General features: G+C 32.9%; 1 protein-coding gene across 6 annotated transcripts in view; it reads right to left on the reverse strand.

The window, feature by feature from the left end:
* Positions 1–23,281, reverse strand: part of LOC119673259 (RNA-binding protein Musashi homolog Rbp6) — a 318,684-nt gene that overhangs the window by 132,299 nt on the left and 163,104 nt on the right. For all 6 annotated transcript variants that reach the window (XM_038084516.1, XM_038084514.1, XM_038084515.1 and 3 more), the window contains one exon: positions 1,831–1,923. In XM_038084516.1, the coding sequence (XP_037940444.1) occupies positions 1,831–1,923 (93 nt within the window). The remainder of the gene's footprint in view (positions 1–1,830; positions 1,924–23,281) is intronic.

Genomic DNA, 23,281 nt, shown 5'->3' on the forward strand with positions numbered 1-23,281 from the left:
GGTAAATAAAAATTTTTTTAAAACAAAGCGAATGAATTAATTTTAATTAAATAATAACAAAATATGAATATATATATATAAATATATAATTTTTTATTATTTTTATATATACAAGACACCGAACTAATACATTTATCTATGAATTTAAAAATATGATATTTCAAATTCAAATGGTATTAATCTTGGAAGCTGATTCCTCGATCGAAGAAACTAAAAAATTATAATAATTATAATTACCCAGTTACCCGATGGCAAATTTATGTTTTAATCTAAATATTGTTAATAACTGATTTTTAACTGATATACTATGGTTGTTTTAAATGGAAATCACTTATGTGGGTTGGGTACTTCGTGAAGTACTCAGATAGTATCAAAATTTGACTCATTTTTACTGCTCGTAGAGTAAGAATATTTTAAAAAGAAAAAGTTTATTGGGTTCTAGTTATTATTTACTGACCATATAGCTCCATATTCAATACCTGAAAACTGAAAGTGTATCAAAAAGAGACTCCTTGTGTTGATATGGTTCACAGTATTACACTCTGTTATTTTCCATATCAGGGCAAGAGAGTTCGGAGATAGATCCCCCTCGACAATGTAATCTACAGATAATATACTTCAAACTATTGCTTAAATACTATTTTCTAGCTTATATCCACGACACTAAATTAGGGTCACGCTCAATACTTAATACAACGGAGTAATATACCCGTATTGAATAAAGAGTGAAACAAATTTTTACTAAGGCCAAGAATAATAGAGTAAATTTAAACCTATTTCAAATTAGGTTTTAAAATTGTTATTACAAAAAATACAACCAATCAAATGGAAAAGTATTGAAATTCACTAACTCGAATTAATCTCATACCAAACAAAATATTCCTGTAAAAAGTAAAGGACAATTATTTCTAACTGTAACATAATATCCTTCAAACAGTTTCTAGAATATAACAAATCCTTATTTGCAATTCCAATCGAAATATTACAAAATACTTTGTGTTATCCTATGTTAACTCTAATTTATTTAAATTTCTCGTTTACTTTTCTATTTTTTGTATTTATATTAGGTTTTTTCTTTTGGCAAATGTACTACATTCAGATTTGGAAAAAAGTCTGTCGTAAGATTAAATTTGGATTTCTGCTTTCTGTTTTTATTGATCAAACAATGTTCCCGGAATAGCTCAGAGCATTACACGAGTTTGTGCATGTTTGCCCGTTTGCCGTACTCTGAATGCTTCCTCCGACTTGGGGTTCGTGCTGAAACTGTCATTTCGATTGCGATTACTTTTACGATTTCGTAATTTATTTAAGTTTAGCAGAAATCCACCTTAGGCAAATGCTCGTACTCGTATTCGTACTTGTACTTTGCCATTCCAATACTCAATGCTCACTCGTACAATAAGTACAATAACTATAATTCATGTTACTAGTAACTTATAAGCATGTCAAGTAGTCAGTCAATCAAATAACACTCAATTCTGCAATATTGACTGTTCGTTCATTATTGGAGTATGCAATGTACCAGCACACCAACACACCAACACACCAATACCCCAGTACATCAGTACATCAGCACAGCAGTACATTAGTACATCAGTATACCGGTACACCAGAAGCATATGTCTGCAATTATTATTGACAATTTTGTACATGGGTAAGTGTGTGTGGGATGATTCCATTTCCTTCATATTTTTTTCCAAACTCATGGCAATAAATTTCATTTTTCAAAATAATTTAAAAAGCTATTTCAACACGACAATTCTTTTTCAATACATTATATATCATTATGTACATCTACGTATGGCTGTAGGTTTTTTGATTTTTACTTACCGGACCAAACTGCTCAAAATAGCTTTTAACATCTTCAAGTGTCGTGGGCGCTGAAAGCCCACCCACAAAAATTTTCTTCGTTCTCGTCACCATCTGTAAAATAATAAAAACGTTTTTATTTTTAAGGATTCTATGTTTTTTTCTAAAACTAATAATAAAGAGATGTGGAAAGTTAATCAAATATTACAAGTAAGGATTTTAATAATAGTTTTAATATACTCCGAATAATCGAAATAAAGAACATAGCAAATCGATTGCAAAAGTTGTGATAACTTTAAAATTCGCTATTAAACATATCAAGCATTCTTCCTTTTAGATAAACTGAATCGACAAATCGAACTCAAAGGATGGCAAAAGCCTAGTACTCTAAGTGTTAAAGCATGAAATCTGCCCTTTAACTCCTTGGTTGTGTTAGATAATGTATCTGCCATATATCTGTTGCATTTCTTTCGGTCTCTAGTATAAGATATTCTCCATCCAGGGATTAAGTGTTCTGATGACAAATCTGTTATAACTCTTCCTAGAGTGTATTAGATGAAATGGTTGCAACCGGTTTTACAATGAACTTTGTTGTTGTATTACAGTTCTTTACTAAAATTGACTATATTAGTTAAATCCCATTTAGTGATTTAGTATTATAATAAGTGTGGCGGCATTAATGTGTATTACTGGTTTCAGAGTTACAAAAATCATTTCAAATTATTTATATTCTCTAAACCTCATAAAGATTTCGATATCACTTCTAATGCCTCTTCAGAGTTTCCTGAAATAAGTTTTACAGGAATTGCATATTAACTTCTCAAAGCAATTTAGATAAAGTCCAAAACTTTTATTGACTACCCGAACCAATGGGTGTTCACACTCTTAAAAACTTTTAAACACTTTACTATAAAGATATCATGGTCGGCCTATATGCAGTTACACCTGTTCCAGTATCCAGGTTAAATTCACACCATCTTTTAATATTCACACAATTACTTTTTTCTATAACTTTTTATGCAAGTTCATACTTTTCCATGTTCATTCCTATACAATTAAAAATAATTTGCAAAATAAATAAGAGCTCGAGTCTTCCGTTTTTTCTTGAAATAGGCCTTAAATATTATCAGTTAGAACCACTAGTCTCTGTACATTCTTGCTTATTAGAGAATATCCGATTGCAAGGCATATAACAAAACAAATTTCGATTACAGCAATAGAGAGGTTTTTATCGAAAATAGTGAATTGCAACAACAAAAATATTTTTATTATTTTTAATTAATCAAATTTTTGGAAGATCATACAGCTTTTAATATACGAAAATGAATAATGGTTTGATATATTTAATCTCTTGGCACAAGTGATCTCAACGGTTTGTTTTTCTTTTTATAAAGAAGTGTACATATCATGTGTTAACAGGTATGGATTATTATATACATACGTAGGGACTAATATATATATATATATACATATATATTCTTCATAGCTGTGGCATCGCAACCATCATAGATTAAGAGGTAAAGATTGGTATATATATACTTGGTAATAATAATAAAGCTGCATAAGTGCCTTGATACTTACTTTGTTTTGATACTCCAATGACGGAATTAGAACAGATAATGGTATGCTGAGGTCTATAAGAAGTAATGTGCTAATATAAGCAAAATGCTGAGATTTCTAATTTCATTTAGATTTGTGATGCCTGGTAGGACCAATTGAAAAGTCGGCTGCCTTTTTAGTCTTGCATCTAGCCAGGCAACACTAAGTACGTATAATATCTGTGAGTTTGAGTAGCTTTGCATATCAGGAATGAATTGCTTCAAATATTCTCCAAAGACAATAATTATGATTTCGAATTATGTTACTGCTTTATTTTATATATATATATCAAGTATTTGGTATTAAGCATTTGGCCTTAAGTTCATTTATTATGTTTGTCATTATGTTTATAGATATACTACTCTAAAGTCATATAAAAGTACTATACTTTCTTGACTATTACTTAAATTTTTGCTTCTATTTATATATCATCCTATGTTATCACAGATTGAGGAGAACATATTACGTATGATTTGTTGTATTATGAAAATTATTGAAATATATTTTTAATCCTGTAATAAACTGTAATCATATTTGGAATAGTTTTTATTATTTATCATTTCAAATTTATTTATTATTCTTGGCTGTTGTTAATTTCAACTTTGAAACTCTAAAAATTATTGACCGTCAGCATAAATTTTAAAACTAACTACCAAGTAAACTTTGACATATTTGTCAGCTCCTTACTGGGAAGTTTAATCAGCTGCAGGACTCAGCAACATTTTGCAGTGCTGTAACGTTCGAAATAAGTTGGAACTCAGTATTTCATTTAATTGCTCATAATTTGAGTCAGTAACCAGAAAATGTGTGTTGACATAGCGCAAAATATTATTTGAATTTCTGACAACATATGAGCACGCCAGCTGCTACGCTTAATTTAAGGCACAAGTCCTTTGGAGAAGGATTGTAGGGTTGCAGGGTTGCAAAGTTGTGAAGTTGCAGTAATGAAGATTGGAAGAAGGTTGAGAAGTTGAGATAGATGGAACCAACCAACTAAGCAAATAATGAAAAGTAACAACTTTTGCTTTTATTTTATTGTTGAAACACACAGTTTTATAGTAAAACACTTGTAACAACAGTAACAATGTAATGAGTGCACCTCTTACTCCCCGCACGTCTCACACCACGCACAACCAATCGAAAATAAAGTCGAAAGCAGTCAGGGAGTAAGGAGTCTCAGCGAGTCGTAGCGCGTCGTAGCGCGTCGTAGCGCGTGCATGAGCCATTAAGCAAATAATAATTCTACAAACATGAAAATCTTAATGGGTTAAACAGTGCGATTACCGAAACGTTGTACGCCCGTACTTTCACTCCAGCCAGTACACAGCAGACCGTGCTCCACATAATCTATACATTGCCAGCTTTTTAGTATATTTTTTAAATGTTTTCCTCTCACATGCGCGAAGTGTCAGTCAGACAGACTGTCTGTCCGTCTTCCCGTCTGTCTGCCTTTCCGCCTGTTTATTTGCAATTTCCCTTGCTTCCCTTGCTGTGCCGCTGAAGTGCTACTTTGCTTTCGTACACACGTAAGTATCCGTGTTTATGTGGCCATTACTTTAATCTCTGGAGGAACATAGTGGTAAAGTGTTACATGCTTTTTATGTGTTTTGTTAGCGTAAATATTTCCGTTTTAAGTACAAAATTTTAAATCAAAATGCCGCTCTTTCCTCTACCCCGGCACGCACTTCATCTAACACGTGTGTGTCTGTGCCAGTGAGTGTCAGTGAGTGTTGTGGAATCATTGGAATCTATAACTTATACATATAAGCCAGCAATTGCTGTTGCCGCCGTACTAGTTGTTTACAATTTCGACAACAAAATATGGGACAAGGATAAATTCTCTATTTCAAGTTCCCGTGGGTGCTGCCATTGACTTCCAGGTCTCTGCACAAATGCCATATGTGTGCACAACAGCATTCCTGTGGCAAGACAGCGACAGCAGAAATAGAAGTTTCACCTATGCGTTTCCGAGGACCAAAGCCATTTCAGAGACTAGCAACAACAGCATTGGTTGTGAGGAGAAAGCCCACCAGTGAAGAAGTGCCAAGAGCAGCAACAACGCTTCTCATGATTATACTTTCTTTTTCAAGTTTTAATGGAACCCGTGAACGCTTACGTATGTAGGGACATATGAATTTATGTAGTGTGAAACCTTAGTGTAATGAACATCATGGAATACCTCCTCATAGTTTAAGTTCAGAATTTACGTAGCCAGCTCTGGGTGTTTGTTGTGCTGTTACCAACTACAACAATGATTATGACTATTACGCTGATGATGGCGTTGACGATGGCAATTGCAATGGCACCGCCGCCTTATATGGCGTTGGTTATGGCGTTGTTGCTGTTGTCGGTGATGACTACGCTGACAACAACAATTTCAAAAAAATATGAGTTGAGCTGTTGTTAAATGTAAACTGGCATACGTACATGTTGCCATCAACTGCAACTGCTCGCTTGCTTGCTTGTTTGTTTGTCGGAGCAAGTGCCAACGTTCCATGGGTAGTATGGCTGGTATGGCTGCTATGAGGTGTATGGCTTGTATAGCGTATAACCCATAAATTCATACAATGTCGTAAAATTAAAGCACTTAAACATGTGCACAAAATGATGCACCGACAAGCGTGTATCAGCAACCGCCAGCAGCCACCAACTGCAACAATAATAACAACAACAACAATAATAACAACAGCAACAAAGTCAGTCAGTCAGCAACTCCTTTCGGACAGTGAGGAATTTGTTGCTGACACGATGGAATGCCACCACAACTGCCTTACTTACTACAATGTGCATGGCATATTGTTGTTGTTAATACACTTATTATTATTGTTGGTGTTGATGTTGTTGTTGTTGTTGTTACTGTTGCTTTCATTGTTTGTTTCTTGTTATAAAATTGCAGCGTTGTTAAAAAGTGATTTCGTACAAAATTTCCAACTCGACAGTTGCAAACTGTTAACCAACGAAGCACGACCATAATTCATTCCCCGTTGCGCGTCGTACTGCATTTGTACGAGTATACCGTCATTCCATCAACAGTATCCAACGTGCCATCATATCCAACGCTCCTTTGCGCCTTTGGTCCTTTGATTTCTCTTCCTGCTTTCCTTCCTTCCCTCCTTTCGCTTATAATGCGTTGCATTGCCTTGCGTGGTTGGCTTGGCTTGAAGTTGAGATATGAAACTTTGAATTGGTTGAGAATGAAAGTAATGAGTGATGCATAACCAGTGCATTCATTTTATCGTAGCGTGGAGGGATCCAGCGAGCGAGCGTGTATCATTGTTGCTGCTATTGGTGCCATGGCTGTAGCAGATACTCAAGACAAATGAGCCAGTCGTTTGTTATCTTCTTAATTTCCGTATTAAAGTTTATCTTTGACATTTGCAATTTTCAATTACGCACACACATGCAACCGCCCAACCGCCGCGCAAGGATGCCCAACTTCGGAACAGTAAGATTGCGTTTCGTAATTATAGTAAATCCAGCTAAGTTGTTAAATTGCATTAAAAGCGAATTAAATGAACTTTCACCTAAATTGCCACAAGACTTACCTTTAATTATGCAAAGCGAACATGACTAAGTGGAAACTTTATTAAAAGTTATCCTGTATCATTATTGTGAAATTAAAGCGGGCGAGAGTTAAAAATTTACAGAACAAACTTGTCATTCCCCCGTTGGAAAGCCAAAGCCAAATTTACAGAACAAACTTGTTCTTCCCCCAACTTTACCGAAGAAGCCAAAGCCAAATCAAGCAAAATAGTTTTACAATAAAATCGCGGCGAATTGAAAATGAATCGAAGAATACTTTTTACTTCCACGACCAGGATTTCATCTGAAATAGTTTAGTAATAATGAACAAGGACACGGGATGCGCTATTAATTGCGGATTAAACCCGATCGTTTGTAGTTGAGAGCAAAGCTCATCAAAAAACTTATTTGAACTTTGTTCTAAGACTATAAACGAGTTAGGAAACCAAATTAGAGAAATCGCGTATTCAATCACTTAATCTGTATTAAATGTTCAAGTTTTAAAGAAACTATTTTATTAAAAAATTAATTCAATATACTGAAATACTGTCGGACCCCTTAGTTACTTTTACAAATTAGAGGACTTATGATAAAAATCTAGTAACCTACAGCTATTAGTTAGTAGAAACTTAAATAAGTCAAGTATTCAATACTGACTAAAACGATGTGACCATTCTACTAAAATTATGGAAAAATTAGTCCGTTATTTCTTATAAAGTTTCAATAGCTCAATGACTTCAAAAGCTTGACTTGTATATTTTAAATGAATTGATAATAATACTCTGGATAGAAATATGTTATCTACTGGAAAATACGGTAGAGGATGAACACATTTAGGATCAGGATCATATGACGAAAGGTCTGATATTACTCGATATTAAATTCTGTAACAGTAAGCGGTTCATCAGGTTGACTACTGTAGGCTACTAGATGAAGTTTTGGATGGTGTTTGTCAGGAAAAGTCAACTAAAGTAGGTAACTGAAGTGGAAGAAGGAATGATTGCTTCTCAATTATCTAAAAAAACCGTTTTAATTCCATTTATTATTATTAGAACCAGCCGAAGGCATTATTAAATACAAGTATTTGGCCAATACTAATGTTGGAAATATTGTTGAGTGTTTAAATAAATAAGATGCTCAAAAATTTAAGCCCGGGTTTGGACATAAACACCGGTGTTCCGGTGTCTTCTCTTCGAGTACCGGTAAGCATATACTACAGGAGATTCCGCAGGACAAACCAAGCCTGGTCTACAGTCAAGTAACCGGTTATGACAGACATTAAATATGATACTCCCTATTTATTTTAGTATAGTAAGTTTGCAGTTCTACATTTGGAGTAGCTCTTATTAACATGTAGCTCTTGACATGACTGCTGAGGACATATGAGCCCACTTCCCATTTGTCTGTCGCAAATAGTTGATTGTAAATCTGCTTTCGTCCGTGGATCGTAAAAGCACGGATAAAAACGGAAGATTCTATTGAAAAAACACCAACTTTAGCTAGCTTATCTTCGCACTTGTTACCAAACTTGAGTTACCTTAAAGCTATTGCTCAGTACGTTAATATCTATTGAACATTCATCAACTGTTTTTGCCGACATGCAGACTGCTGAACAAATAATTTACTCTTTGTTTTGAAATTATGGAAATAAAATATAGAAATGAACTAAATCACCTTCCCACACTTCTCTCTCTCTACACAAATAAATATTTAAATGAACTATAATTATTTAGAAATTATAGAATTCAGTCATGCATCTATCTAAAAATTATTTTGTTTTTTTTTATTCACCCTCTCCACACTCCTCTCCCTATTTATAAGTATTTAATTGAATTAAAATTTAAATTTTGTTCCTAAAAATATGCTTTAAATAATTAATTTTTGCTAGAACAGGGGTTAACTTATTCAATTTCATTACTTTCCTATTATAGAAATTTATTTTATTAAAGATTTTTAAATTATTTAATTTCTCATTGTTTTGTTTAAATTTAATAATCACTAACTGCACACAATACATACATACATACGATTTCCAACATGTCTTCTCATTCACATAATTTTTTTCTACCGTTTCTTCAAAGCAAATCATAATTTTAAATTTTTGCTATTATTTTTTTATTATTTTTTTTTTGTTTTTTATTAATAAATCAAAAATAACGCATTTGCTTATTTTGTTTGTGTTGCTGGCTTTACTGCTACCATTTGCTGCCGCTGCCGCTGCCACTGCTACTACCACTGCTGCTGCTGCTGCTGTTCTTGTGGTCAAGACATTGTTTTGAAGTGAAAGGATTTGTCATAAAGCATAAATGATTTTTATGTTTGCTTTTGGCATACACACAGAATCAACGTGCCTGCATACAACAAATAAACAAGAAAACAAGCAAACAAGCACAGCACCACTCACCCAAATCAACATGCAATAACGTACCAAAGTGTGGCTGCAGCGAAAAGTTTTTGTGTGTTTGTGTGATCATTGCTACTAATGCGTGTTCGTTCGTTTGTTTGTTTGTTTGTGTGTGTGCGTGTACTTCGTAGCAGGTTTTCGCATCAAAATTGTTTTGCTTATTTGAAATTTTCATGGATAATTTGTCACGTTATGTCGTAAGCAAGAGTTGACAGAGTTGAAAGGGGGGGCACAACCAAGTCGTTATCCTTAACCTTTTTGCATATAAGAAACTTTTCTATATTATGTTTAAATATTTGCTAAGAAAAAGAAAGCAGTTCTTTGCCAAAGAAATACACAAATATACATAAACTTTTTTGGTTAAACATTTATCAAGAAAAAGAAGATTAAAAATGATAAATAAAAATTTACAAAATAGAAAAAAAAAAGATGAGAAAACCAAAACACAACAACAACAACAATAAAGACAATTTATATAAAAAGGGAAAATTTAAACATAAGCATACTCACGTACTTTATGCATATGTTTGCTTTTAATATTGACGTGTATTATATATGTGTGCTATATATATGTGTATATGTGTGTCTATATAATGTGATTTATAATATACGCAGCTGTCATAACTGAGTTGGCAATAATTAGAAGGTAATGAGTATGCCTCAACTTTTGATATTTTTCTACTTTGCTTTGCGTTTAGTTCGACGCCTCAGCATAGAAGCAACCACATAATGCCAGAAAGCTGTGAATCACAGTCATGGAACGGTAACGTTTACGGTAACGGTGCGGATGCGGAAGCCGGTGACTACGAGTTTGAGTTTTAATTTGGTTGGAGTTGGCAGAAATCTCATTTAATATTAAAAGGATTTATGAAGCATTTCCCTTATTTTGATAACACTTTTGTGCCCTGATGAAATTTTAGCCTTAAATGAATTTGTACGGAATATATTCCTCTGTTGTGTGCGTTTTAATATTATTTTCCATTTTTTTTCCAATCTCCTTCTCTTAACCCTAAGATCAAAACTACAAACACACCAGACAGGGAAAGGTAAAGCTCAAAGGGTTGACGTTTGGAACCAACTGTTTTAGGCAGCAGAAAATTTGAGTTTTCCAATAGTGCGTAAGTGCGTAACTAACTTAAGGAATGTAGGTGTTCACATTTAAGGGCCATTAAAAATCCACACCAAAATCCAGTCGAGCAGTCGAGCAGTCGGTTTGATGTCAACATTGTTAGTGCGCACAAGTTGACAGCATGTTTGATGCTGTGCACAACATTGTGAGCTGTGCTCTATATTATTTGTGACAGATTTGAAAATTATGCAAAATGAATTATTCACTACAAAGTGTTAAATTGATTTTCTCATCTAGTACATTTTTCGCTCTTCACTTATCACTCCGAGGCTACACAAATAAAATTGCTTGGTTTTCCCCCAATTCGAATTGAAACGTATCCATTCGCAATCGTCCTCATTCGCACTGAAATTGGATTCAAACGAAATTTCAATGAATTTTTTGAATTTTCCAAAAATTTTCAATTGGCAGTGCCTGCTCGGTTATGATTGCGCTTCATAGTCCGTGTATGTGAAGTATTTAACGACATTGATTAATTTAAAATTAAATTGAATAAATTTGAATATCACTCGGAATTCGCTGTGAAGTTTATTTTTGGTGTTAAGCAATTAAATTGTTACCAATGCATTAGCGTTGGCAACAATCCACGGGAAAAAATCCACAGAAACGTTTTAAATCCGTAACTCAATCCAGAAATATTCATAAATTGTGTAGATTTAACAGCTTAAGCAATATTTCAAATTTCAAATTTTAATTATTTATTCATGACATAATTGAATTTTAGCAAATGATTTCCATTTCATTCCATCCAAAATTGATATGCGCTCATTAATTATTAAATCATTTGGCGTTTCCTCGCAATTGTTCCATTAGCCAGGAAAATTCGTTTTCACAAATGGAAAGTGAAATTTAATATAAACGAAATTTTCTGAATTCGTTGGAATAAAGGACACAAAGGAGTAATTTCGCTGCGAAAGTTAGAAATTGTAATTGCAAGTCGGTGTCCTTACACGAGACGGGTGTTTATGTGACTTTAACCTTTATGTACAGGATCCTTTGCGTGGGTATTGGTGAATATTTTACATCAAAAATATATCACCGTTCTCTAAATATAAATAATCATATCTATAAAAAATAAGAAAAACACTAAAAGAACTTAAATAGGATTAAACACATTAGATAAATTATCTTTGAAATTTTCTTTAGAGAAGAGATCGACAATGACGGGTTAGATAACTCTATTCATCTATTTTTGAACGAGTCTATTGTTTTTATACTGAATTTTTTGTAGTTTTTAACATTAACAATGTTTATGGAGATATTTTTTAAATATACTTTAAATTATCTTCTCCAGAAACTGTTTTTTTGTGTATTTTGGTGCAGTTTGCTAACATTTACTATATATTTTTTTAATCATAAAATTTAAAAACTTTAAAAAACACATTAACTTATTATCGCGGAAGCTTGGTATAAAAAAGAGATTAAAAAGTTAGATTATTTTATTCTTTTTCTTCAAAAATATCACATTTAGTTATTTACTTACTTACTTAAATGGCCATACTAATCAATTTAGACCTTACACAGCATGTGTATCCAGGCGGCTCTGCGCCTTGCGTGCATTATTCAGTCTCATACATCTCTCTTGTCTGTCAAAAGAGAAAGCTCTAACTCTCAATTGCTTATTGAGTCCATAATAGTACCTATTTACAATGGCGATTCTTCGTCTGATCTACAAGCTGATATCGTTGTCTGTTTATACGAAACAAACCGTATATCGTTAGCCAAAATCTGATAAATTATGCTTTCTAAAATGCTCACTTCCAGTTTCTCGATTTGTAATGATTGTGGCTCTTCCTTGAACAGTTCAAACAAATTTTGCATGAAATTAGCTGTGCCTATGAAGTTCGATTTCTCGAGTGTTGCTCATGATATATATCATTAAGACATATGACTTCTTCTGCGTTATAAACCATCATTACAATGGACTTAATACATGTATTGAAATAACTTTTTGGTAAGAATTTTATCAAGCTTAATGTAAAATTATATGTCGGTTGTGTAATATAAGTATTTTGTCACTACGGATGCGATAATTCGAGTTATGCTTATCTAGAGATCAATAAAATTTGATAGTACATCATAAAGTGATAGATCACTTTATTTTCACTTTAATTTTTTTTTTATTTGAACAGCTGTACGTGTGAAAGAAATTAAATAGATAAAATAGAAGAGAAAGGATGCGAATATAACCTTATACGTATGTTATAATCGTAATCGTGGACCATTCCCTTGAAGTTGAAAATATTCTCTGAGAGAATTAAGAAAATTGTTCGAATTGATTTATTATATTATATATTATAAAAGTTTCAACTCTTACTTTTGATTTAAAAGTTTTGTAAAATGAAAATTTATATATTTTATTTATGAAATGAAGGCATGATTTCAATAAATTTCGTTAATAAATTTAAATCGATTTAACTCTTTCCCCCTGCGGACACCATCAACATCAATACAAAGTCTTAAACTTTTAAGCACCAAACTTATTTAATTATTCCATTTTTATTTATGGAATATGACACCTGCGTCATAAAAGGAAGTGAAAAACGGATGTTTACAGCGTTTATGAGTATGTGTGGATACATAAGATTACGAGAGTAAATTTAGGGAAGAGGATGCCATCAATTGAAATTCTGTTAGCTGGATAAATGTTTGGCAAGGAGTGTAGAATTGAACTAAAAATTCCAAGTTTAAAGTATAAATATGATATGCAAACCAATGATGATGAAGATAATGATATTTGCACACGTCACAAAGCTCCAATTACAACTGACAGGATATGTGAGAAGAATGCTTGGGTTATTTACATAAAATAAAATAAAATGAAATAAAATAAAATAAAGTAAAATAAAATGTAATAATATAATATTGAGTAGAGCAGAATAAAATGAATTCAAAATGAAATATTGCTAAAGAAAATAGGAAACAGAAAGTTTTATTCTCGTATGACAAAGTAAGCAAATTTGTGTGAATCGCAACGAGTTGAATCGAATCGTATCAAATAGAATCGAAAACCCAATTTGGAATAGGATACATTGATGTACGGTACAGGACATGTTATGGACATTTATAGTTTTATATGAATTTAGTAATGAGATTAGTGATTTCCTTATGAAAAACGTTGCCAAGGCACACACACGCATATCGAAATGGGAAAGCCTGTGCTTTTCCATATGCGAGAGTGCATTGTGATATTGAATGATTTATTGACGTAGAACTTTTTGCTCCTTTTGGTTTGTGCAACTCTAGGCATGTAGCAGAAAGGATTAGTACAAATTTCTACTTTGACAAGGGATAATAGGTTTAATTTTTATAAAAGAAGTAAAAAATGAGAACATATTATAATAAAAAAATCTAAATTTGCTTTGAAATGTGGGCTTTGCCCTTGGGATAGTAAAAGGCTTTGTGCGTAAAATATTAAAAGAACTTTTAAAGATTGATGCATGTGAGCTGGTCTAATAGAATATGAATGACAAAACACTAATTTTTAAACTAATACGTTTATAGAAAATTTTAACTCTTTTTTTTGTAATTTATTAATACTTTATATAACTTGAGATATTATATATATTTACTAAAGTTAGTTGAGAGAAAAGGTTAGGTTAAGAGGGCGCGTGTTTATATAATTGCCAGTACTTTCGCTCGAAGTCATATATTACCTATTGTAATTTTCTCAAAGAATGGAGAGAGTGTTTGAGGAGTGGTAAGTTATACTAACAGGTTCCTGATATTGTCCTTGTAAAACCACTTTTTCTTAAAGACCACCTGAAGATATTCAATAAGTCCACTTTCATAATTTCTATCAGGTCAGTAAAAAAACGGTCTCCAATACATTGAAGTTCATGTATTACCAGTGCATATTTTTTTTTGAAATGATTTTTTTTGGCAAATTCTTTAAAGAGATATAAAATGTTAATCTTTTAAAAATAGAATCATAATATAAAAAAATTTTTTTTGTAAATATAATTTTAAATATATTTTTAAGGAGGTTTTAAGAGGTTGTAGTGAATCACAACAACAAAAATTATTTTTTATATTATTTTAATTAATTAAATTTTTGGCTGACGAGACAACTGTTTCAAGTATTGCGAAATACCCTTTATCAGTGGTGTTGAAAATAATTCTTGAATTTAATTATTCGTAAATAATTTTTTGAGACTGGAAGTGACACGAATCGAACTCGTGCCCTGTCAAATTTAAAGCTCAGAGTCAGCGCTACTCAAATAACATTTCTTAAAAAATATAAGCATGAGATTAGTACAAAAAAATTATAAACATTATTTGGAATCAGAACTAGAAAAAGTGCTACTAGTTAAATTATTATACGAACTAAGCACTTATAATAAATTAAAAGCCTGCAACTTTATTGTGGCACTTTGGTTGTTGTGTGTGAGATTTTATTTTGCAAGAAGCCTATGTATGCAAAAAAAAAAGCTGTACCTAACTTTCTTTTCTGAGTTTATTGACACTCTCAGGACAATGCTACTTTATATTTAAAATGAGTTTTTATACGTTTTTAATTGGCACATATATTGCGAAGTGTGTAGGAGTACACAATTTATTTATTTATTACACAGGCAACACAATCCAACACAACACAGCACAGCATGGGGAACATGGGTAGCACGAGTGTTTTTGCTTTACTGATATTTAATGTGCTTAAAATTCCCTTTTGCTTATTAATTTAGAATCTTAAGGCAATTTTAACTTAAACGTTGCCAGTTCAAGTCATGGTGCAGAGGGTACAGAGGGTGCAGAGTGCGAGAGAGAAAAACAAATTTGTAGGATCACAAATTAAAGCGATATGCTCGTATTAAAGGTTATAATACTGCTTAGGGCGTGTAGCATAATAAGAATTCTTGATGACACTTTCAACAGCATCACTAACAACTACCAAGCATACGTATAGTATATACACACCCCGTTCATCGCCCAACAAACGGCCCTGCAGCTTACGCAGCAACAATAACAACAATAACAACAACTTATACACAATATACGTTGTTTTTACACAAATGCACAGAATGCGAGTAGAAACGTGTAAAATGTTAACAAATTTATCACCCTCTCCTCTACCGCCCAATCAAATAACTTGCATATACGCATTCCTACACACACACACACACACATACACGTACACCACAGCACAAGAACAAATTCAACTACACTTTGGCAAATGCAGAAACAAGCGAATACAGGTCGCCTTCGTTCGTAAGTAAGTTGGTACATTTGTTTGCTTGTATTTTATATTATATGTATGATATGTGCTTGTGTATGTTGTGTTGTATTTATATGTTTATATGTAAATTCATAAGCTCACACTTTATTTATGCATAACAATAATGAATATTATACAACAAGCCCAAAATGTAATTCTGTGTAATTAATTATTAATTTATGCGCATACATTTTGTTCATGAAATTGTTATTGTTGTTGTGATTGTAGTGAATGCTGTTGTTGTTGTTGCAATTGTTGTCATTATTATTGTTGTTGTTTTAGTTGTTGTTCCTGTTGTCATACTCATCGGCATCCAAACAATGTTGTCGGATACGGATGTTAATGCTACTACTACTGCTGCTACTGCTACTGCTGCTGGTACCGTTGCCCGTTCTACTCTCCTCACTATCATTCATTCCTCCTACTGTTGCATTTCTACTTTATACACATATTTCCACAATGCTCTTAAATTTTAACTCCCACTTAACCCTTTACCTTCCTGCTACTGTTATTACTGCTGTCATAGCTGCTGCTGCTGTTGGTTATGGTTCTGTTGCCGTTGCTGTTGCCGTTGCTGTTGTTGCAGTTTCTTCTTCTTCTTGTTTTGGGGCAATGTTGTTTTGTTCTAATATTTTGTAGAATGCTGTAGAATTGTCATTAAAATTGTCGTCCATGAATTCGACATTGAATAAACAAGCGAATTTTACATAAAATTTATACAAATTCATTGTACACACACATACATAAGCAACAAGCTGCCAAATATGTATTAATAAAAAATCTCGCTTTACATGTACACGTACGCTTGTGTAATGTAGCGCAGAACGAAACGAGAATTAAATAAATGAAAATGTACAACAAAACAACAAAACAACAAAAAAGAAAAAACAAATTAAAAACACAAAATATAAATAAATCAAAGCTTTAATAAGAGCTTAATTTAGTTTTGGGAAATTTATTCATTACTCGTATATGTACACACAATATAAGGTTGTGGTATTAAATCAAAGAGGAAGAGACTTCTAAACAAGTTCCTGATTGTTACAGCGAATTATAGCTTTTAACATTGAAATGTTATTTAACACAATTTCAATGGCAATTTCATTTGCTTGCTGCTCTCTTGTCCTTAAACTCTTCCTGAGTGATACTAACGTTGTTACTGTTGTTACTGCATGTGCACGAAAGAATTTAGGTATACATCAAGTAAAGTCAATGAGAATCATAATAAATCACAGTTGCAGGTGCTGCTAGTGTCATTCTTTTAATTGCTTGTTGTATTAACACTGCCACAATTATTATTTAAAAAAAACTAATAGAAACAAAATATTAAGTGCCAAATTAATTAATTTTGTAGGGGCTTTCTTTTTTGAAGATCTTGTCGAACTTTAGGATCTCTCTCTGAATGGCAATATAAACATGGCCAAAGGTTCTAAATGGTTTTAACCCTTGGGTTTTCACTAATATGGTAGCACAATGGGTAAATAAGCCTAAGTGAATCCCTTGAGATCGCCGGTATAACCTAATCTACCTATCCCCATTCATTTTTATATATCTTCCATATAGTTTGTTTCTTTAAAATATTGACTAAAACCACTTAAACTTACTTTCTATTTACTTAAAGTTTCATTTAAACTGGATATATGTGATTCAATATGTGATTCTGATTTGATATGATTTTTTCACTTTTGAAAATAAATTTGAAAATTTTTTCTAGCATAATATATTTATAATAAATATATTTAATAGAATTTTGAAAATATTTATAACACAACACAATAGAACAATAACATTACGTACGTCGCTTAACAGAGAATACTAATACATCCTTAAAATCTTCAGAACACAGTTAACAAAAATTTAAAAAAAAGAAAAGAAATAAACAGGAATTAATTAAAATTGAAGATTTTTTCCCTTACCTTTTTTTTTAATCACATTTCACCTAAAATTTAAAGGAGAAAGTAAGATATTTCGGGTTCACACCGATTGTTTCTAAATCTTTAGATATATCAAATATTACATAGCATAATGTGTAATGGAGATAAATAGTCGAATTTAATAAGCATGGATCGGAAGTAGATGTTTTTAAAGCTCAGTATTCAATAAATATAATGTATTAGAGACAGGAAATACTGCAATAAGTAAAGTGCTTGGAAGCGACCTTTGTGGCATACTGTAATATGGTTATTAGTGCTATCCCAGTAAGAAACAGTATATTAAATTACGATAGTTTAAAGTCCACAATGGTCATAAAGGTCTTCTTATTTTTAATATATATAGGAGGCGTATTATTTGAAATAGATTAAAGAAGAGTCACACATGGGACAAAACAGAGATTCTATAGAGAGATGTCCAATAAGAATTCGCTTGAGACATCACCGTTAAGTTGTTGTATCAGCCTTGTACTTGTTGTTGTAATTTCAGAAGCCTAGCATGACACGGTCGAAATTCCATTATAATTCTCGATTTTGAAATGGAGTCAGTCGATCCTGTCAAATTTATATCAGTTCTACTGATACATACCATATATCGCCTCACCAGTAATTCTGTAGACATTTTTACTCTCTATCATAATTCAGAATTATCTTTCTATTATTTATCTGACAATTCCTATTTATACACAATCTCCTTTACTTTAGAGTTTTGTTCAAAATTATCTAAGAAGTTGAGTACTTTTTATTGAAGAAAAACGGTATTCTGTGCTATTTTTTTGCTGAATAATTTTTTGTTTTTGTTTCTGTTTTTATTTTTGTTTTTGTATTTTAATTTACGTTCTTTCGTTTTATTTTATTCTTATTTCGGTTTTATACATTTTAGCTGTTTTTGAAAGGTGACGGTTTTTGCTTAATTAGAACATTCATTAATCAAATCAAAACCATTTGCCGACCCCAAATGAATGAATGACACACAGGCACGCACAACCCGAATGGAAAGGCAAACACACAAATGAACTCTCGAATAGAATCGAATCCAGAAATACACAAAATAGAAGAAGTTTTGCACTTCAACCGTTCCGAAAAGGAATAAAGAAAGAAAAAATTGGGCCGATATCCTTTTGAATTAACGTTTTTGTTTTGTTTGTTACGTCAAATAAAGGAAAATAGAAACATTATAAATACGCAGATGTATAGATACATTTGCGTAGACTACCATATGTATATACTGCTTGTGTGGATTCGGACTCAAATTCGGATTGCGGATTGTGGATGGCGAATGTTGGATTGGGGATTGGGGATTGGGGACGGCGGTTTGGGGATTGTGAAGTGAAAGTGTGTATTTGGAACAAACCCACAAATATAATAATAGCAGCAATAAATAAACCCGCCTATTAGGCATGAAATAAAGTTGGTTTGTTAAAATCGTAGTTGATTTCAGTTTGCTGATTTTTTCACCAAATTTTTTTCAATCTCGCAGTTTCTATTCCAAATACTTTTCGGGTTGCCTGCACACAATGCCTACCAAATACAACCAGTTTAGTGCAAATGAGGAATGGGTGATTCGTCTGTATGTCTATGTCATTGCGGTGAATGAATATGCGTTACGGTTTTAGTAGTGAACTTGTGTGGATGTGTGAATATACAAATCAGTCACAAGCTACCAAAGAAATTTCCAAACGTTTTCCTTGGAGCACACAACTGCTGCAAGGAAGTCTCTTTTGTGTTGCCACAAAGCAATGTGTATGCAATCAAAAGCGGGCCAATGGAATAGAAATGAAACGATGATTAAATGAACGGATTTAATCAGCATAAAATACGACACAAAGCAAATCATCTGCTTGACACGCAAACGAGGCAACACACACGCCGCACACCCCCGCAACAATGAATCACGTTGCGCTGCAGGATGAGCGTTGAGCTAATATATAAAGTAGAAATTTTACGAGCAACCACGTAAACTGCCCAAGATATGATAAACGACTGGCAGGAGAATATTTTAAATATGCCGTGTCCTTGAAGTTGTGGTATTCCATAAAATTCCTATATCTTTTCCTTATAATAATGCTTCAAACACAAAAAACGAGGAAAATTTCTTCCATTCTTCATGCGTTCCAGTACTAACCCACTTATTTCATCCGCATAGAGAGAGAGTTCAGTTCAACTGAACTCAACTTTGTTCAATTCTGTTCAATTTATTCAAAATCAGTCCCGCTAAAAATTATGCATGCGTTGTTGACGTCAACATGTTTTCAAAGGCAAACAATAAATATTTGCCTTCGAAACATTGCTGATGCTAATGCTTCTGATGCTTCTGCTACTCCTACTGTGAGATGCTCGAATATTTCGTAACCTCTAGTACCGACAAATACCCGTACAACAAGGCAATTGAATTGTAAGTGCCTTAGTTGGTGTGGCAAATCCTTAATGCTCGAAAAAACTACATTCTCCTCTCCTCAGCTCATCAAGCCAGGCAGCAGGCAGCAGGGAGCAAGCAGCATTGTTGAAGTATTTTGCATTGCTAAGCAGAATTTTCACACAAATCGGAGGCAATTGTGAAGCTGCTATCTACCAACGTTGCACATAATCATGGGGCTGCATTGGGTGCTCACTTGATCCCTACCACGCACCAAACGGGAACATTGTTTTCAGCCGCTGGAAAATGCCACAATAGGCAAAATTGCAAACAAACAAATGCAAAATGATGTAAGTGCAGATTCTGCTAAGAAATAACAAACAAACGTTTGTCCGTCCAACGCCGGTAGCTATTCAGCAACATAGACGATCCAGCCTGTTGGAGACCCACATTGCGTTTTGTTTCAGGAAAATTAGTGATTTTGACTAACTACCAAAACAGTCCAACCGCAAAATAAGATTAAATCAATATCATGACGAAGTTGTACCAGCATTATTAACGACGTATCGTTCATCTATCGAGCAGTAGACGCCCGAAAACTTAACATCGTACTAATTAGTTAAAATATACTACAAAATTTCTTTAAAACATAGATTTAATGGACGTAAGAACATGGTAAGAATGAGAGTAATGATTAGTCTTTGGATATTAAAAATGAATCATCGAAATTAAATAGTTACTTAAAAGAAACCTAATGAAAAATCATCTAGATAGTTCAATATGAGAAGGAATTAGAGATATGATGTGGTGTAATGTAATGACAAAAATGCATACATTCAAAGTGAAGTAGAGGAATCTTCACTTCTACAGTGAATACAGTAATTATACAGCACATAAATATATGCACAGAACTTTCAAAGTGGTTTGTGTTTCTATGTTAGCGTTAATTCCTGACGATGACATAAACTAATGATGAATATCAGTACGCACACACATAGTTCAATATAAATTTAATGGTAAGTAATAGTTTTGGGATATTATGCAGCGGCTATAATAAAGGTTAGGTTGGGTTAATTTATACCGGCGACCCAAAGATAATCCACTTTGAACCATTGGCCCATTGTGTTATTGTGTAATGGAAAAACACAGAGTTTAAAACTACCTGAAACCCTTGGCGAAGCTTAAAAGATGAGATGCCCTTTCATTGTCTACTCCACAACTGCGATAGGTATTGTAGATTAAAGGGGAAGATCTTCTAACATGGTCATCTAATCTAAAATAACCTGGAAGTAAATTTAACACAAACTGATATCTTTACGTAGCATCTCAATGAGAGAAATGGATTTTCTTTTAGCGGAACTTGGCCAAATTACATACAGATACCTACATATCATAAGGCGTCCAATTTTTTATTAAAAAGTTAAGCACAGAAAGAACTCAGCAACAGTTTGGATGATGTTACCAATATACCCATATTGCTTACCCCTTTTGGTTAACTCGTCTGTTTTACAATTGCTGAAAATATCCCGATTATCGATTATTTAGATTAAAGAAATGTTGAGCTGAATCGACATCGCGTTTAGAGATATGTAACAGTCAAATACCATCACTGGTGTAAATTGGACTGAACTCAAGGACTTTAAAGCAGCTTGACTATCCGATAGTATGTACATATTCCTGTTATATATATCATCCACTTTTAGACAAGGTTATGACGATCATATCTACCTGAAAATGATCCGAAAACCTATAGTCAGAAGATTTTTTCAGTTTCTCTGAGAAAGTTCCTCTTCATACACTACTACTTATTTTGAAATCGTTAGTTGAAATAAATTCTCCTATAATGAGGAAGCTTCTGACAGGCAGACATGTCTAAATGGAAATTCGACAGTAAATTTTATGTCGCAATATAGAATGTGAGGATTGAAATGCTTAAGGACGGAGGCGTGTGCATAGTCATTGGGTCTTCATTGTGAGGTAGCTTTGCGTTTAAGACCAGATGATGCTATAATATAACTTGGACTAAGTTCGAATAGAACTACTTTTTTATTAACCTAATTAAATGTCATATTTAGTAGTACTAGATTAAGGTGAGTTTGATGCCTACTTTCGTCAGAAAAACCTGAAGATTGTTTAAATATTTAAAAGAATTTTCTCGTGCCATACGCATTCGTTGTTCTCATGATACTTTATTTTATGGAAATTTAGAACAAAATATATTATGAACAAATGCACTTTGAATTTTGATGATTTAAAAAACATTAACAGATTTTGGTGCAAGAAAAAACATTAATGAACTGAAGTCACTTGAATAAACGCCTAATCTTGTTCTCATTTCCGATATAAAGCAAAGATATCATTAAGAAGTGAAGGAGTTAAGAGTTTAAAGTCTAATTTTACAATCTGCTATTGGTGCAAATCAAAAATGTTAACTTTTATTTATGTCAAAACTTCTAAAGCATCATTTCGATAAATCTGCAAAAAGCAAATTTTAAAAATACTTCAACATATAATTGGATGAAGATTACAATGTATTTACAATGTTGAGCTTAAGAACTTAGGAGTGTGTATCTTTCTCCATATGGTCTTAAGTTTTTTTTATCTCCAATTAAAAATATTTAAAACTTCCACATATAAAATTTGTTTGCCGAAGATATACTTCAAAATCTCTTTACCAAAGTATCTGAATCAATGCGGGAAGTTTACAATTGGCGCCATCTTCTGTCGGTTTTGAGAAAAACAATCTCTTGACACCGTAAACAAGGCAACTTGGAGAAAAGAAACAAACAAGAAAATTGCTGAAGACATGATTTCAAAGCATTTTTTGCTATTTCAACTACAAAATGTGAAATTTATTACAATTTATGGCAGCAAATAGCAATGAACGATGAATGGCGGAGGTTGTGCAGCACAAACAACATAAATTTTAATTTCTTAAATTTAAGTGCAGCAGCAGCAACAGCAGCACCAACAATAACAATAGCAACAGTAAGGAGAGTAGCAATAGCAATAGCAATAGCAATAACAATAGCGGTAGGAATAGCAGTAGGAATAGCAGTAGGAATATATGAATAGCAGAAGGCAATGAGGAAAGCAGCGTTCTTCAAAGTTTTGAAGAACTTACTCAAAACTGTGGCTACGTGCTGCAAAAGTTGAGTGCTTAATAAATAAATGGCTGCATTGTTTGAGTGAAAAATAAATTTATTGTTAGAAGAAAGAAAAGGAAACTATTTACAACTTCATATCAAGCACGAAAATAAGATGTATATGCGAAAAGTATCTGTAAGCACTGCCTTATGTATAGCGCACATCATGC

Source organism: Teleopsis dalmanni, chromosome 1, assembly GCF_002237135.1.
Source record: "Teleopsis dalmanni isolate 2A chromosome 1, ASM223713v2, whole genome shotgun sequence".
Lineage (NCBI taxonomy): Eukaryota > Metazoa > Arthropoda > Insecta > Diptera > Diopsidae > Teleopsis > Teleopsis dalmanni.